The 15,723-nt window shown below is 44.8% G+C and overlaps 2 protein-coding genes across 5 annotated transcripts; both read right to left on the bottom strand.

Annotated features, from left to right (window-relative positions):
* Positions 1-3,409: 3,409 nt before the first annotated feature.
* On the bottom strand, positions 3,410-7,034 carry LOC123119767 (putative pentatricopeptide repeat-containing protein At3g16890, mitochondrial). 4 transcript variants are annotated; one of them, XM_044539679.1, is made up of 3 exons: positions 4,805-7,034; positions 4,119-4,686; positions 3,410-4,025 (listed from the first exon to the last, which is right to left on the bottom strand). In XM_044539679.1, the coding sequence occupies exon 1, from the start codon at positions 6,956-6,958 to the stop codon at positions 4,895-4,897; it is 2,064 nt and encodes a 687-aa protein (XP_044395614.1). In that variant the 5' UTR covers positions 6,959-7,034; the 3' UTR covers positions 3,410-4,025; positions 4,119-4,686; positions 4,805-4,894. The 4 variants fall into 4 exon arrangements, with proteins under 4 accessions (XP_044395614.1, XP_044395613.1, XP_044395615.1 ...); XM_044539678.1 differs by having other exon boundaries at positions 4,585-4,686; XM_044539680.1 differs by having other exon boundaries at positions 4,589-4,686.
* A 3,599-nt stretch (positions 7,035-10,633) lies between these two features.
* On the bottom strand, positions 10,634-15,231 carry LOC123119766 (GTP-binding protein SAR1A). The gene is made up of 6 exons (XM_044539676.1): positions 15,121-15,231; positions 14,938-15,030; positions 14,637-14,680; positions 14,044-14,233; positions 12,771-12,902; positions 10,634-11,230 (listed from the first exon to the last, which is right to left on the bottom strand). Exons 1-6 carry the CDS (start codon positions 15,229-15,231, stop codon positions 10,910-10,912), a joined length of 891 nt encoding a protein of 296 aa, XP_044395611.1. The 3' UTR covers positions 10,634-10,909.
* Positions 15,232-15,723: the final 492 nt, after the last annotated feature.

Genomic DNA, 15,723 nt, shown 5'->3' with positions numbered 1-15,723 from the left:
CATATCATATGCAGTGGATGCATAGTTTTCGGGCGCATGCAAATACGATGGGACACCCTGGTGGCTCTACCACTCGGGCAGTGTGGAATACTCTCTGGAAACTTCAGATTCCACGTAAAGTACAGATTTTTTGTTGGCGAGCACTGCGAGGAGTTATCCCACTAAAAGCTATACTTACTAACAGGCACATTGGTTCCAATGGTGCTTGTCCTATCTGTCATCAAGGGGCCGAGGATATCCGTCACTTAATGTTTTTATGCTCAAATGCACGACACTTGTGGACGAAGCTGGACATCACAAATATCATCGACCAAGCGATCCAGGTTGATAGATCGGGGTCTGCGATCTTGGAATTTATCTTATCATTGCCGGACCAGCAGCTTGAGATGCACCCAATAATTAACTTCAAACAAGTAATAGCCGTTGGGGGCTGGTACCTTTGGTGGATCCGTAAAAAAGTGACGCACAATGAATCAATTCCTCCCCCTTGGAGGTGGGCACTCTCTGTGTTATCAATCTCAAGCAACCATCAGAGGGCTACATCGCTGGTGAGAATTTCCCCTGAAGCAAAGTGGTGTAAGCCGGACCCTCGGTTCATTAAGTTAAATGTTGATGCGGCGTACTACTCGGACGAAGGGGTAGGTGCTACGGCGGCTATCCTGCGTGATGACAAAGGTAATTTCTTGGGAGCCCAATGCAAGTTTATACCTGTTGCGGTGGATGCAATAACAACAGAAGCGTTAGCCATGCGAGACGGACTGATTTTTGCTAACTCCTTTGGGTGTAACCAGGTAGAAGCTGAATCAAATTCTTTGCAAGTACTCAATTATTGTGATGGACAAACCATATGGTGGGACTCGGCGGCGGCAATATTCGCAGAATGTTTGGACACTAGTACTTCAATAGGGAAGGTCGTTTATAAGCATTGTTATAGATCTTGTAATCAAGTGGCTCATATGCTAGCTCATTTTAGTTACTGTAATAAGACTTCATTTAGTTGGTTGGACGAGCCCCTTGACAATAGCTCGTAGACGATGTAAACATTATTTAAGTTTTAATAAAGCTAGCCATGATGGCCTTTCCTAAAAAAAGGTTGATGACCATCGTCGTCGCCCCGACCTATAGAGCTTGTATTGCCGGCACTCTTTTTCGATGCGCTCCAGGTACACGCGGCGGAGCTCCGCCATGTATTCCTCGTCGGTGCACTCCGCCTCGAGGCACTCACGGGCCTCCAAATTTTCCCGCGGCTCGTGTGCGGACGCCACACGGAGATGACGGGGGCCAAAGCTGACAAGCCATCCGGGAAGTTTAGATGGGTCGGGCGTTTGCGCCGAGGAGGCACGCGAACATGATGCCATACGCCCGCGATGCCTGCACCGCTGAGTGATAGGAACTGATCCAGTGGGTTTCACGGTTGGTGATTTCCGCCACGCACGTCCCCCAAGCACATTGCCGCACGCCGAGGTACCCCCTCCGTGGCGCCGACGGCGATGGCAGGTCAGGGAACCGGGACGCGCCACCACAGGAGGAGGTGCCGCCGGGGCCATAGGTTGGGGAGCATGGAGCGGCGCTTCTGATCGACATCGGGGAATAACGGCGGTTGGATCCGGCCATTTTGGGCGGCGGGGCGGCGGCGGAGTGGATACAGCTGCGTGTCGGCGATGAATAACGGTGGTTGGATCCGGCCATTTTGGGCGGCGGGGGCAGGGCGGCGGAGTGGATACAGCGGTGCGCCGGCGGGGATGCAGGGAGCTTGGGCGGCAGCGGAACGGATAAGGTCGGGCGATGGGGGAGAGATGTGAGATTTTTACTCCAACAGTGGGCGGCCGAGTGTATTTAAGGGTCGGGGTAGGCCCAGATTAAAAATTATCCTCCTCTAACGGTTTTAGTTGATCGGTGAAGTGTTGTTTGGAGGAGTAAAACCAAAATTTCACTTCTCTAACGCTTATTAGGGGTTCGGTAAGAGATACTCTATGGTGGGATGTTTATGTTTGCTGGTCCAAGTGTATTGCCGCCATTTATGTGAATCTCTCTCAGCCCAATAGTATGGATAATCAAATTAAAGATATCCATAGCACGGGGACGTTGAAGCTTCTTGTTTTTCTCCCCACAATGTGTAAAATAGCAGGCAGCTAGCTCCACCAGGAGCTCATCTTTGAATTCCTCATGTGCGCCCCATAGACAAACAATAGGCCCCACTTAGTTTTTCTTTCACCACATCCCATAGAAGTAATTGCATGATAGTATATGCCATGCTCACTGGAGATAATCTCCAACCTCTCTTTTTCACACCACATAAAATCCCTCCAGCTTTTCCCACAGAAGGAATCACTTCCAACAAAATAACATAAGGATCCAATTTTCTAAAGAAACCAGCAGAAGATTTCTTTTTCATAGTTTCCTTAAGCACAAGGAAATCAAGGGAATGACCTTCTATTAAACAAGAGAGGCAGGAAGCCGGTCCCCCACCTCCCTTCTTTCAATTCTATAATCACATTCATTTTATCTCTATGAGGGTTTCCCACCCTGGTAGGCAGAGGATGGGCAGAACTAGCAGCATTATTAAGGGTTGGAGTACTGGTCACGGGTCTAGACACAACCACATTACTTTCTTCTTGGACATAACAACTGAAAAAGAATCCTCATTAATAGAGGCAATAAGCCTCTGGTCTATCTCAATGGGGGTGTCCACCCCTTTCTGATTAGTTATATATAAACTATAAAGTACTATTAACATTAGCATCAACAGCAACAGGAATATCAATATCATTATTCATCCTGGTTTTCTCAAGTTCCATAATAATTTCCACACAAGCAAAATCATCATCAGGAATAATCACAACCAACTTAGCAGCCCTAAGCATCAATTGTTTATTGGATAAGGCATCAAAATAATTGGATTTAGGGTTAATAGGAGTACCATCCAGGTTCCTCTTTCTTGTCAATGCAGCAGCTCTAGTTCCCACGTTCTCCATGTTATTCTGCACACATCTCTTCAGGGAATAAAGGTAGAGCGGGAATCACCACTTCTCAGAAGAACTGCTAGGAGATTGGGGCATACATGCCGCATCAGATTGCAGTCCACTATCATCATTATCCTCCACCTCAAGCCTTCAACCACCTGGGGACAGTTGGTGACCACATCCACAAAAGATCCACTTCTCTAAATATTGCTGGGGACAGTTAGTGACCACAGCCAGGTCTTATGTATAGTACGTATCATTCTTTGTGAATTATTTTCTTCTGAAACAAAATCTAGTAGGCACTGGTTTACGATCGAAGTGTTAAAGAAACCAATTATATGTATATGCTTATGCCACCTTTGGTTTCTGTAATAACAGAATCATGCACATGATTGGTTTATTCAAGATTCCTCGTTTCTCTAAAAGATAAATAAAGAACAGGTTCAGGTCCAAACAAAGAATCCCATGAAATTAAAAAAAATGTATACTAAACCGTTGTAACAACATGGAGGATCCTGCATGTGAAGTAATGTGGTTCAGGAGATCACACATGATAGGAGACGTCTGACCAATTAAGCTTTATATATGCATCCTGGTCTGAAGTAACGAGTGTAGTTTCTAGAATCAATTCTAAATTGCAACTGTATATACAACTGCAACAATTGGTGTATATACAGCTGTAACAACTGGGTGCAGGAGGCCGCACATGTGAATCGGCGTTATTCATCTCCAGGTGTCAGTTCAACGCTCTAAGTAGCCTCAAGACCAGAATAACGCACCTCCTCACCATGAACAGGTCATGAATAAGAAGAGAAGCTAGCCCCCGTAAGGTTGAACAGAAGTTGAGCAGCGATGAGAATTCACATAACAAACTCCCCCATGACCGGTAGACACAGTCACCATGGAGCGCTGTTGGGGTGCAGTCTGAAACACCAGAAACTCAAGGAGGATTTGGAAGCAATCATCCTCCGCAGAATCGAGTTTGCATGATGTGAAATGTTTGTTTTCCAGGAGAACAGCATTTGCACACAAGCATAAGAATCCTTTTGGAAATCAGCAGCCCTGCAAAAAAAAAGGAGATAAATGAGAAATTCTTAACAAGTCTTCATCTTCAATGAGAAGTTGAGACAATTGCTGTGTTGCATTTTTTATTACCACTCCAAGGTCGCTGCTTAATATGCCAAGGCACAAATAACTTTTAGCAACACACATAATATGAAGCTACGGACTGCTCTTCTTGGGATACTTCTGCCATCCTAATTACAGAAAGCATCACAGTCTCCACGGCCAGATTTGTGTGTGAGCAGCTTTAAGACTCTAAAAGTACATAGAATTATAGGAATGTTGCACCCGATGTTACATGTTTACTGAGGACTACTAGAAATTTCTGAATACCCTTTGTTTCAAACTAAATTTCCTAATCCTCTTTAATTCAATTTTCATATACAACCCAAAATAAAATGAAACTAGTCCTAGAAGTACATGAAATTCACTTTATGTTAGCTTGCGGTCTTTCCTCTCCAGTATTCGCAAATTAAAAGCAGCTATAATATTTTGCATGAAGTTCATCCCTTTAAGTAGAGAATTCACCGAAACATGCAAAGAGCTAGAAGAAACATACTGACTTCTTCTGCAAAGATTTTCAGACAGAAATGTGCAAATCCATATCATTCCTGAAATGCACTACAAAGCAATGGGCGCTGAGAAGTTCCAGGTGATTCATCTGGAAATAAGATTTAACAGTTATACTTTACTCGATAAGAAAATGAGCAGGACAAATGAAATATCATCAAAACAGATTGCAAGGAGCGGTTATGGACAGTGGTGTTGGTCTACTGCACCTTAGCAAAGATGAGCCAGTTGTGAGCCTTCATTGCAGGAGGAGGGCAATCATTCATGTGCCAAATAGCATGTAGATACCAAATCACAACTCACACATTGACAACTCGGGCATGCATTGCAGGCTCTGTGGTACGATTAGAACCACAATCCAACTGAACATTTCTGATGTGACATTTGTTCATCAACTGTCCTGCCTCACTGAATCGACCCATTTTAGTAAGTGCAGAAACAATTGGCCAGTATGAGTGATGATGATCGGTCACAGTACAGCCACTAGACTCAGTTGCAGCTAGAATTTCTTTGGCATCATCAACTCTCTTTTCATCACAAAGAGCTTTAATCAGGATGTTGCATGTGTAACCGTCTGGAACAACACCTAATCTTAGCATGGCATTAAAAATACTACGAGCTTTATCTACTTTCTTCATTCTGCAAAAACTCAAAATGGGAGCATTGAAGGAATATGCATCGGGAGTAATGCCATCTATTTTCATTTTATTAAGAAGATCAATGGCCTTGTTAACGTGCCCGACTGAACAAAGCGCGCGCATTAGTACATTGTAAGTATGAGCATTTGGTCTAACACCCCACTCTGCCATCTCACTGAAGCAATCAAACGCATCATCCATCTGATGGGCATGGCATAGCCCGTCAATGAGGGAGGTAAAAGTAATGATATCTGGCATGAAACCATCTTCCATAAGCAACTTAAGAACAGCCTTTGCATTATGTACATCCCCTAACTTTGAGTAACCACTTATCAGTATATTAAAGGTAACAAGGTTTGGAAGGAAACCTTTCTCTCGCATTTGTTTTATAATCTCCACTGCCCTATCCACTGCACCTTCCTTGACAAAGCAATCTATCACCATGTTATAAGATGCCACACTAGACAAGAGCCCATCTAAAACCATGCGCTCTAAATAGTGGTTTGCCTTTGAAGAACTTTTGCAGTCCAGTAAGGATTTGATGATCATAATATAGACATGAAATCCAGGATTCCCGCCTTTCTTTACGAAATCATCAACCAACTCACACAAATCACTCAACTCCAGGCACTTCACAGCACAAGAGACCACAATGCCAAACATAGCATTGTCGAGGAGAAGACCCCTAGTTTTCATCTTCTTCACGACCTCAACTACCTCTTTGGCCATCTCGTTCTTTGATAAGCAATACAGCATAGTATGCCACGCACTTGGGTGCAGTGGAGGCTGACGTCCTATCCACTCACTAAGCATCTCATACGCCTTGTGGCTCCCCAAGCACCGGAACGCACCATGAACCAAAGTCCTGTACGAGGCCTCATTCGGCGATACACCCTTATCCTTCATCGTATTGAACACATGAAGTGCGTCCTCTGGCCTGCCAGCATTGCAGAACCCATCAACCAGCATCGTGTAAGTGAACACATTCGGCTTGATCCCGACGCCCTCCATCTGCCTCACCAGCCGGAGCGCCTCATCGACGATCCCACTACGACAGACCCCGTGAACGAGTGTGTTGTAGGTGAAGCAGTCCGGCTGGCACCCATCCGCAGGCATCTGCTGGAACCTGAGGTATGCCGTGTCGACGGCGCCAGCCCTCACAGACGCGGCGATCAGGGCGTTGTACACCGCCGTGCTGGGCCTCAGCCCGAGACGCGGCATTTGCACGAACACCTCGTGCGCGTACTGCGCGAGGCCCAGCCTGCCCCAGCTGGCGATCATGGAGCAGAGCAGCTCCTCGGAGACCTCGCACCCGCAGCCCCTGACCTCCGCCACCAGCGCCGCGGACAGCACGAGCGGCCCGCGCCGCCACAGCGCGTCCTCCAGGGCCCGCCGCACCGAGGCGTCCCGCGCGAAGTGGGTCCCGAACCGCGACGCCCAGACGTAGAGGCGGACGCAGAGGCGTGGCTCGAGGGGCACGGCGGCGTGCAGCACGCGGACCACGAAGCGCGGGCCCAGGCGCGGCAGCGCGGCGGCGAACTCCGAGTTGAGCCGCGCGAACCAGTCCTTCTCGGCCAGGATCGACGCCGCGCGGGCCGGGTCGGCGGGTTCGGGCGGTCTCCGGCCGGACACGGTGGAAAGGTTGGATCTCAGCGGGCTACGGGCTGAGAGATTGGCGCGGCGGCGCAGGAGGAGATCGGGGCGCCTCCTGCCTGCCATCGCCATCCGCTTCGACTGGGAAGCCAAAGAAATTCAGACAAAATGTTTTGGGGGAGTGGCGCGGTGTCTCTCCTGTCTTGTGTTTAGTGGAGAGTGGCGCGGCGCAGGAGTATATTAAAAGAAGAAATTCAGAGGTTTGCAGGGTTTTAGTGGAGAGTTCTCAGCTAACCATTCTGAAATCACATCAAGAATGAAAATTCAACTTCAATTCAAGTTTTCAAATTTGGGCAGGTGAAGTTTAAAATCCGGGTCTATGATTTGTTTATGTTTTTTTTTGGATTTCGTTGCAAATCGAATGCCGGTTTTATGAGCATGGCAAATCCAACGCTCAGATAGTAAATTGTGTTGTCACGAGTATGGTATTTTCTTTTAGCAAGCATGACGAATTCATGTCATTTTCAAATTTTTGCTAGGAATGTCGTGCTTGCTAAAGAAAATTGTCATCCTCGTGATAACATACAGACTCCTTTGTTGTTAGGTTAGTTTATCTCAACCTCTCTTGAAGTTATCAATGCGTCTTAACCGCCATTTATGCATTAGCGTTTATGGGGGCATGCATTGAAACACAAACCATCTTAGACAATGTTGGACAAGCATGAGGAATTCATGTCATTTTTAAATTTTTGCTAGGAATGTCGTGCTTGCTAAAGAAAATTGTCATCCTCGCGATAACATATAACAACACCAACAAAGTTTTTCATGTATCTCTTTACAGACTCCTTTGTTGTTAGGTTAGTCTATCTCAACCTCTCTTGACGTTATCAATGCGCCTTAACCGCCATTTATACACTAGCGTTTCTGGAGGCATGCATTGAAACACAAGCCATCTTAGACGATGTTGGACAAGCTTCTCTAATCGACGCCACTCAACTCTCTCACGTATATCATCATTCTGGGACCGATCTTTTCTTCTGTGGCCACATATCCATCTTAACATGCACATCTCTACTACACCTAGCTATTGGACATGTCGCCATTTAGTTGGGCAACATTCAACGCTATATAACATCGCAGGTCAAACACCGTCCTATAGAATCTGCTTTTTAGCTTTTGTGGAACTCTCTTATCACAAAAAATGCAAGAAGCTTGGCGCCACTTCATCCATTCTGTTTTGGTTCGATGAGTCACATCCTCATCAATATCACCATCCTTCTGCAGCATCGACCTAGATACAGAAAGGTGTCCTTCTGAGGCACCACCTACCCATCAAAGCTAGCTTCCTTCTCGTCGCGCCTAGTAGTACTAAAAACACACCTCATGTACTCGGTCTCATTTCTACTAAGGTAAAACATTTCGATTCTAAAATCTGTCTCCATAGCTCCAATTCTATTAACCCCCATCCAACTATCATCGATTAGCACCACACCATCCGCAAAGAGCATACAACATGAGATATTTCCTTGTATATCCCCTATGACCTCATCCATCACCAAAGCAAAAAAGATACGTGCTCAAAGCTGACCCTTTATGTAGTCCTATTTTAATTGAGAAGTCATCAATGTGGCCATCACTTGTTCGAACACTTGTCACAATATTTACCGTACATGTCTTTGATGAGCGCAATGTACTTTGTTGCAAACATGGCCAAATGGGACAGTCTTAGTGTGTGGCCCGATAGCTCACGTGCCCGGTGTCCAGGTTAAATCCGTCAGATCTCGGGTAGGGGTCCCGAACTGGTGATCCTGGCTTGATGATAACAGGACGAACAAGAGACACGATGTTTACCCAGGTTCAGATCCTCTCGAAGAGGTAAAACCCCACGCGTGCTTTGGTTGTATTGATTGTGATGGGGTACAAGATATATGATGGTCTATCTCGAGATCGTATGTGTATGAATGTAACTTAACCCTACGAGCTAAACCCCTTTGCTTATATAGGAACCGGGGGTACCTAGGATTACATATAGGTCGGTTACATCCAGGGATAAGCTTGCCGATGATTTGAACATGTCTTGAAGTGTGCACAGATCTTCAGACTATTCCATCTGAGCACGGCGGGGGTCATGGTAAATATGGCCCATTCTTCAGTCCGAGGTCGTTGGCCCGGCCCATGACTAACAGGCCGACGTGGCTAGCACCCCCGTCCATGGCACCGTCACCCAACCCATGGTGGGCCTGGCCCGACACATTTATAATCAGGTTATGTCAGCATGTGGCCTGCCTAGGGCCGTGCCTGGGACACGAGGTTGGGCACGAGTGCCAGCACGGCACGACCGATTTGTTTTATTTTTATACAGCCCAATAGGCTTAATATAGGTCCAAAACATCCCAATAGGCTAAATTCTACGTGGGTTGGCGTGCCGGCCAGTATAACATAGGGCTCGTGCCTGGGCCACGGAGCGTAGCATGCGTGCCGGCCCAGCATGACCTGTGTACTTGTTGTGTCTGGACGAGCCATGCCGTGTCGGGCTTGTATAACCCAGGTCGAGCCGTATCGGGCCGGCCGATTTGGCCAAGTCTGTTATGTTGGGTGTGCTTCTCCACGGCCTACCACATGACATTTTGTGGTATTATATTGTGGGCCTTCTTTAGGTCAATTAACACCATATTAAACTAAAGTTTTATTCTGATCCCGAGCTCAAATACTCTCCGATGAATAGTAAAGTTGAAAAAATAGTAAACAATTCTAAATATTCTAAAAGAATTTGTGGTCGACTTTCACAAATGTTTTGTATGATTGTAAAATTTTAGAATGGAATGACATTCGTGGAAGGTGTGGCAAATAAATCAGGACTCCAAAATATTTTCAAAACTAGCATTTTTGAAACATTGATTTTTTTTTGCCACGACTTCCACAAATATCATTTGGTGCTGAATTTTGTAAGCATAAAAAACATTTGTTAAAGTTTACCAAAAAAATCAGGCTTTTTTGTTTTTTACTGTTTATTTTATTTTATTGTTCATCTAGGAGAATTTGATCTCGAGAGCAGATACTCCAGTTGCATATTGAAGTTCTTCTTTTCCTCTATCTTTTCATAAGTTATATGAAGTTCTTCTTTTCCTATCTTTTCATAAGTTATTGTATTAGGCATAAAACCAAACTGAGCACGCTTGTCATTCTTCTTAAACGGTGCTCAATGTTTATTTTTCATAGCTTCTTTGTATGGCTCATCAGTTTAATTTTATGGTACTGATATACTCCGCCTTCATTCTTTGGGCATCTTATTTGGACGAAAAATAATGTTGAAAAACTGAGTTAGCCATACTATCACTATGTCTTCAAAACCTCCCCACACCTCAATGGGAATAGAGTCTAGGACCATCGCCTTCCCCCATTTTATCCTTGAGACAACATAATTTGTCATAAAAAAACCGATTTGCCATGCTTAAATTCTTTAGCATTTCCTTCTTTTGGTTGCAAGGTCAACTTTGGATTTTAAACGGGACAAAATTGGTTTATTGCAATTATTCTCAGCAGAATTAGAATTCATGAGCAAGTCCAAGAATAAAACCATCGAATATGGTAGAGTTTCAAAGATGCTGGCGAGTCAACCACGAGTAAAACGCAAGCAGAATATCTGCAAATTAGATACTACTGAACTGCAACTGTTCATTTGTAGGGGCCGAAAAAATAGATGACAACCCTCAAATTGACTGAATACTGATGAAAGGTGTGTCAGCGCACCAGCTGCTGGGGAGCACCAGCTTCAGAGAATAGCAAAAACACAAAGAACAGCAAATCTGGATGCACGAGGCTGCTATGACCATCATTCAGAATACCATGGAGCACCAGCAATGGAGTCCAAAGCATATCACCTTTTCGACATCACATTGTAATAACTCAACCAAAAAAATCTAGGACGGAGTCCCCAGACTTTGAACTACATCCATTACATCACATATGTACTGGCACCATGACCAGCTAGCTCCCTAACACTCTTGTGACAAGGTAAAACAGGATTATCACCATGACTAGTTATAACTCTTTTGTTTCTTTCACCACTCCCCCCTGCCTGACCTACTTGATATACTGCGACATCCACTTGAACCCTTCGCCATAGCCCATCTTGCGGACGATGCTGCACATGAAGACCTCCAGGGGGCGGACATTGGACTCGCTGAGGCTCACCTTGCCCTTGCCAGTCGTGAAGTTGCTAAGACCCATGTGGTAGCGGAGCTCTTCCTCTGAGGCGGCATAGGGGATGTCGATCTTGTTGCCCAGGATCAGGAAGGGGACGGTGGCCAGCGAATCGTCTGAGAGGAGGGCGTCGAGCTCCTTCTTGGATTCGGCAAACCTCTCTTTGTCATACGCGTCCACAAGGTACACCACTGCATCAACCTGACAGCAGGAAAATCAGAAGATAGCATCAAACAGATGAAATCCAGGAATTGTTGCCGCACCAGTACTCAGAATGACAGAAGTACACTACTACTCCCTCCGTTCCTAAATCTAAGACGTTTTGACAGTTCAATCTATACTGCCAAAACGTCTTTTATTTATGAACAGAGGTAGTAAGTCAGAACTACATCATCAGGAATAATAGAGCCCGCCATGCATGCAGACAACACAAGTATATATATGCATAATGCACCAAAATCGGTGATTGAGCAGTTAAGCCTTCTTGGCTGCATCATGCAATTCAAGAGCTCAGTGCTACAGTATCAAAAAGAGTACTATAAAAAAACAAGTTGATACGAGAATAAATAATTTGTTGAGGGCATTCCTAATGACATCCCAGCTAAAGTCTTGCCCAGTCAGGTTGATTGCTGAGTTTATCTGATATATATGTATACATTTTTCGAGAAAACGCAAATGGCTTTTGTGTATACATTTGCTGTTTCAACTATGAACTTATTCTACCCCAAGCCGTTATTAGCCCCCTCTTAGTAACTGCACCACTATCCAAGTGTCCATTGTAAAACCAATTTGACCCTTCTGGGTCTGGCCCCTTTGCCAGCACCAGATATATTCCTATGTCCCCCCTTGTTCGACCAAACTCCTGATAGGGAAATTTAGTTACACAGAATCTCAGAGACCGATTGTATCCTCGAACAGATCCTGCTGCACACTCTAAAGAATGAATGTAAATGTTTATGCTAACAAGTCATCATCTGGGGCTAGATCACTTAGGATATCAGAATTCGATTATGTCACCAAATTGATCCTGCTGCAACACTCTGATGAATATAACTGTTTCTCTAGAGTCATACACCGCTTAATCCAACAAGCCAAAATGACTAGCTATCTCGTAATATAGTACAAAACCATTTTGGGGTAGAACGAAAAGCTAAGGTAGATAAGAACAGAAATCACAACAGCATTTATGCTAATATACATTCAAAAGGGGTAAAAGGAAAACCACTGGTATTTCAAAAGATTATTGTGCACACAGATTAATATGAAAGCATATTCCCCACTTTACGTAAGCAACTAGATTGCCACATTGCACATATATCACTGGTGTTATATCATGGATCTTGATAGCTACACAATGGTGGGAGTGGGACGGCATATAGGAGTACTGGAGTTGGCTACTTGTGGTTCAAAATGCACCAACCCCACCAGCCAACAACTTGATAAATATTTCTCAACGCACAGCTGGTGTTACATGTGGGGACAGAAGTTAGGACACATATTCTAGTGCATCAGTGCCAACTACTACTAGCCACTGATAATGACATTTTAGTAGAACTTTTAGGGCCACTGTCATACTGTATCTATAATCTATATTTCATATGGAAAGAAAAACATAATAATAAACAACAGCACAATATTTCTAGAAACTACATCACAGAAGAAGAAATGCATTAAACAGATATAACAGCACCAAATAACTCATGTATAGAAAAGAGAGTAATAAGAGAGAAGAGGATGAGACCTTGGCATAGTAATCCTTCCACACACGGCGGGCAATCTGATGGCCTCCTAAATCAAATGCCTTGAACTTGATCTTTCCGATGCTCAGCTCTTCAGAAGTTGGATACTGTGTAGGCTGATGCTGAACCAACCTCTGCCAGAAGGAACACAAACCCAAGTAAGATGTTATTCAGCCAACAGGAGCAAAAACATGTGATTTGACATGCGCTTTCTGTGTTGAACTTAATTATGTACAGCTTCTGAGCATAATTGTAATGAAACTTAAAAGGCTGACTACCAAACCAAGTCGAATGGTAAAAAGATCATTCCTTTATCGATAAGTGTGCAAACTTACTGAATTTAAAATAAAATCTAAACTCTCTGAAGAAGCATTTGCAGCAGATCTAACTTGCATGCCCCTGAATTACATGTTAGCTAGTACCCAGGACGGCCGGTCCTTTTCTAAGAAAAAAAGCATGGTAGCATTGAAGAAATCAACATGGAATCTTTTTACGCACGGATTACTGGAAGAAGCAAAATTTGTAAGGTGCTATATGGGAGTTTTCCAGATCTGGCAAGCAATCCAGTGCTCAAAGAAAGAACGCAGCTCAGCTACCAAAATGAAATCTGTCCACTACTATCCTCGACAGGAAACAAAGACTCAGGGTGCTAATCCACCAACTACTCCCAAAATTGGGAACCCCTTTTACCACATACGATCGAAGCCACCCGAATCTAAAGAATATGGAATTTTTTTTGCAGCGCACCGTGAAAATTCCACGGCTCGTTTGAAAATGGTCTATAAAGAAAATCCCCAAGAACTCTCGCCGCTAAGATGAATATCTGCTGGCACAGATGTCTCCAAATCTAAAATCTGAATAGAATCAAAATACTTCAATTTAAAAATACAGATACTGTGCGTGAACATATATATTAGGGGAAGGATCAATCAATTATTCCTAAAACCAAACGGATCAGACCGATCCAAGAACCATCACAATTCCTCCAAACCTCATCAAACTACCAAACCTTATTGCGCGAAAAACGACTAATCCATCATATAAGGAACATAAGTAATACGGGTTTGCTATTTCACATCTAGATGTGAGATATTATCTCACATCTAACTCCCTCACCCTTAGGGACAAAACAAATCCATGAAGACTTTAAAAAAAGAAATCAAGGATGTGGAAATTAGATGTGAGAGGGAGTTAGATGTGAGATAATATCTCACATCTAGATGTGACATAGACGGACCCTAAGTAATAAGGAAAGGGCGGAAGTTTTTTCCCGACCTCGTCCTTGAGCATGTGGAGGAGCGTGGTCTTGCCGGCGTTGTCGAGGCCGAGGAAGAGGATCTTGGCCTCCTTCTGCCACAGTCCGAGCGACGCGAGCACCCCGTAGAACCAGTCCACAAGGAACATCTTCGGTCGCCGGCCGCCGTCGGTGGCCTCCCTCTCTGTCGCCGGAGCCGGAGGGGGGCGCCTGTTAACGGATCTCGACGCGCACCGGCAGAAGGAAGGGATCGACTGGTGACGTGGCGGCCACCGCGCCGCTGAGACGGGGATTAATAGGAGGAGATGCGTTAGAATGACACCTGGGACAGCGCGGTGTGGGGCCCGGGGCTCAGAGGAGTAGGTGGGAGTTGGGTGGTTTGGAGAAAGACCGTGGGCCAGCAACTCGCGGATTCCTTTTGTTTCTAGCAAGGAAAGCACTCAGGTTTTTCTTTTCGGATTTCATGTGAAAAATGTAACCCTTGGGTCAAAAGTTACACCATGTATTTTCTGAAGTTTCAATTGATTTTTCTTCAAAGATAATTGATATTTTAGTCATTTGTCCGTGCGTTGCAACGGGTACAGATATTCTACTATTTTAGCCCATGATTTACCGGTTCATATTAATGTGATTGGGTAAATAAATGCTTACCAAATCCTGCCCATATTTTAGGATTTTATTTTGTAATCACTTATCGTCTTACCAAAGAAAACATAAGCTTATTTGGTAAGTCAATAAAGATCGGCAATTAAGACGGGTTTCAAGGAATGATATGCTTATAGTGAAAAAAAGGAAGTTGAATGAAGCACTTCGTCTGAACGAAAAAGGAACGCTATTCTTTTTTTAAGTAGTATATATAGAGGTAAGGAGTGAAATCTCTACTTAATTAAAAAGAGTAGTGTTCCTTTTACTACCACAGGACCACCTTCTGCCCGTCCTTCGCTCGCCCCCATCGCTATCCCTCCCGCATGATGAAAACAAACGCTCTCGTTCGACCTCCCGCATACCTGCACGATGAAAAATCAACCTTCATGCTTCCCCTTCTCTCGATCTCTCCTTAGATCCAGATTGCGGCCCCTTTCCCATCCTTCCATCACCTGACGGCGGCTGACGGTCTGCCGCCGCCACCGCCCCGCTCGCTCGCCGCCGCCGTCGCCATCAATCCCGGCCATGGTGTCGCCGCTGCCGTCGCCACCAATCCCGGCCATGGCGCCGCCGCTACCATCTTTCCCCTGCATACCTATTCATCTTGCCTGGAGGTGCGTGCTGACAATTGTGGGGAAGGGAAGATGTACACTAGGTGCAGGGAGAAGACCGGAGTCTTTTGGGATGAGAAAATTTGAGAGGGGCGACGCTGCTGCTCCTGGTTGTTGCCGCCGATCTCTACGAAGGAGAGATTGGGAATGCGTTTTATCATATGCACATCCATGTACAACTACCGACGGACTGTTCTCTGATTTAATATTTTAATTTCTTCTTCAATGGGCCAATGAGTGTATGCTTCTTTGCACCAATTCGAGATAATAGTTGTGGCATGCAGCAATCAAGAGAACAAGGTCAAGCCATGCTTAGACTTGATGGTCCTTGCATCCTCCTCCGTGGTATCTAAGTTTTTAATGTGTGCATTTGAGTTCATAGGTATCGATGTTTCTATGAAGAGTGTCTTCAAATAAATTGACACTTTTGGCACATGGATTTTT

The sequence above is a fragment of the Triticum aestivum genome, chromosome 5D (genome assembly GCF_018294505.1).
Source record: "Triticum aestivum cultivar Chinese Spring chromosome 5D, IWGSC CS RefSeq v2.1, whole genome shotgun sequence".
NCBI lineage: Eukaryota > Viridiplantae > Streptophyta > Magnoliopsida > Poales > Poaceae > Triticum > Triticum aestivum.
Note: the sequence above shows the minus strand (reverse complement) of the source record. Positions and strands in the feature narration are given on the sequence as shown.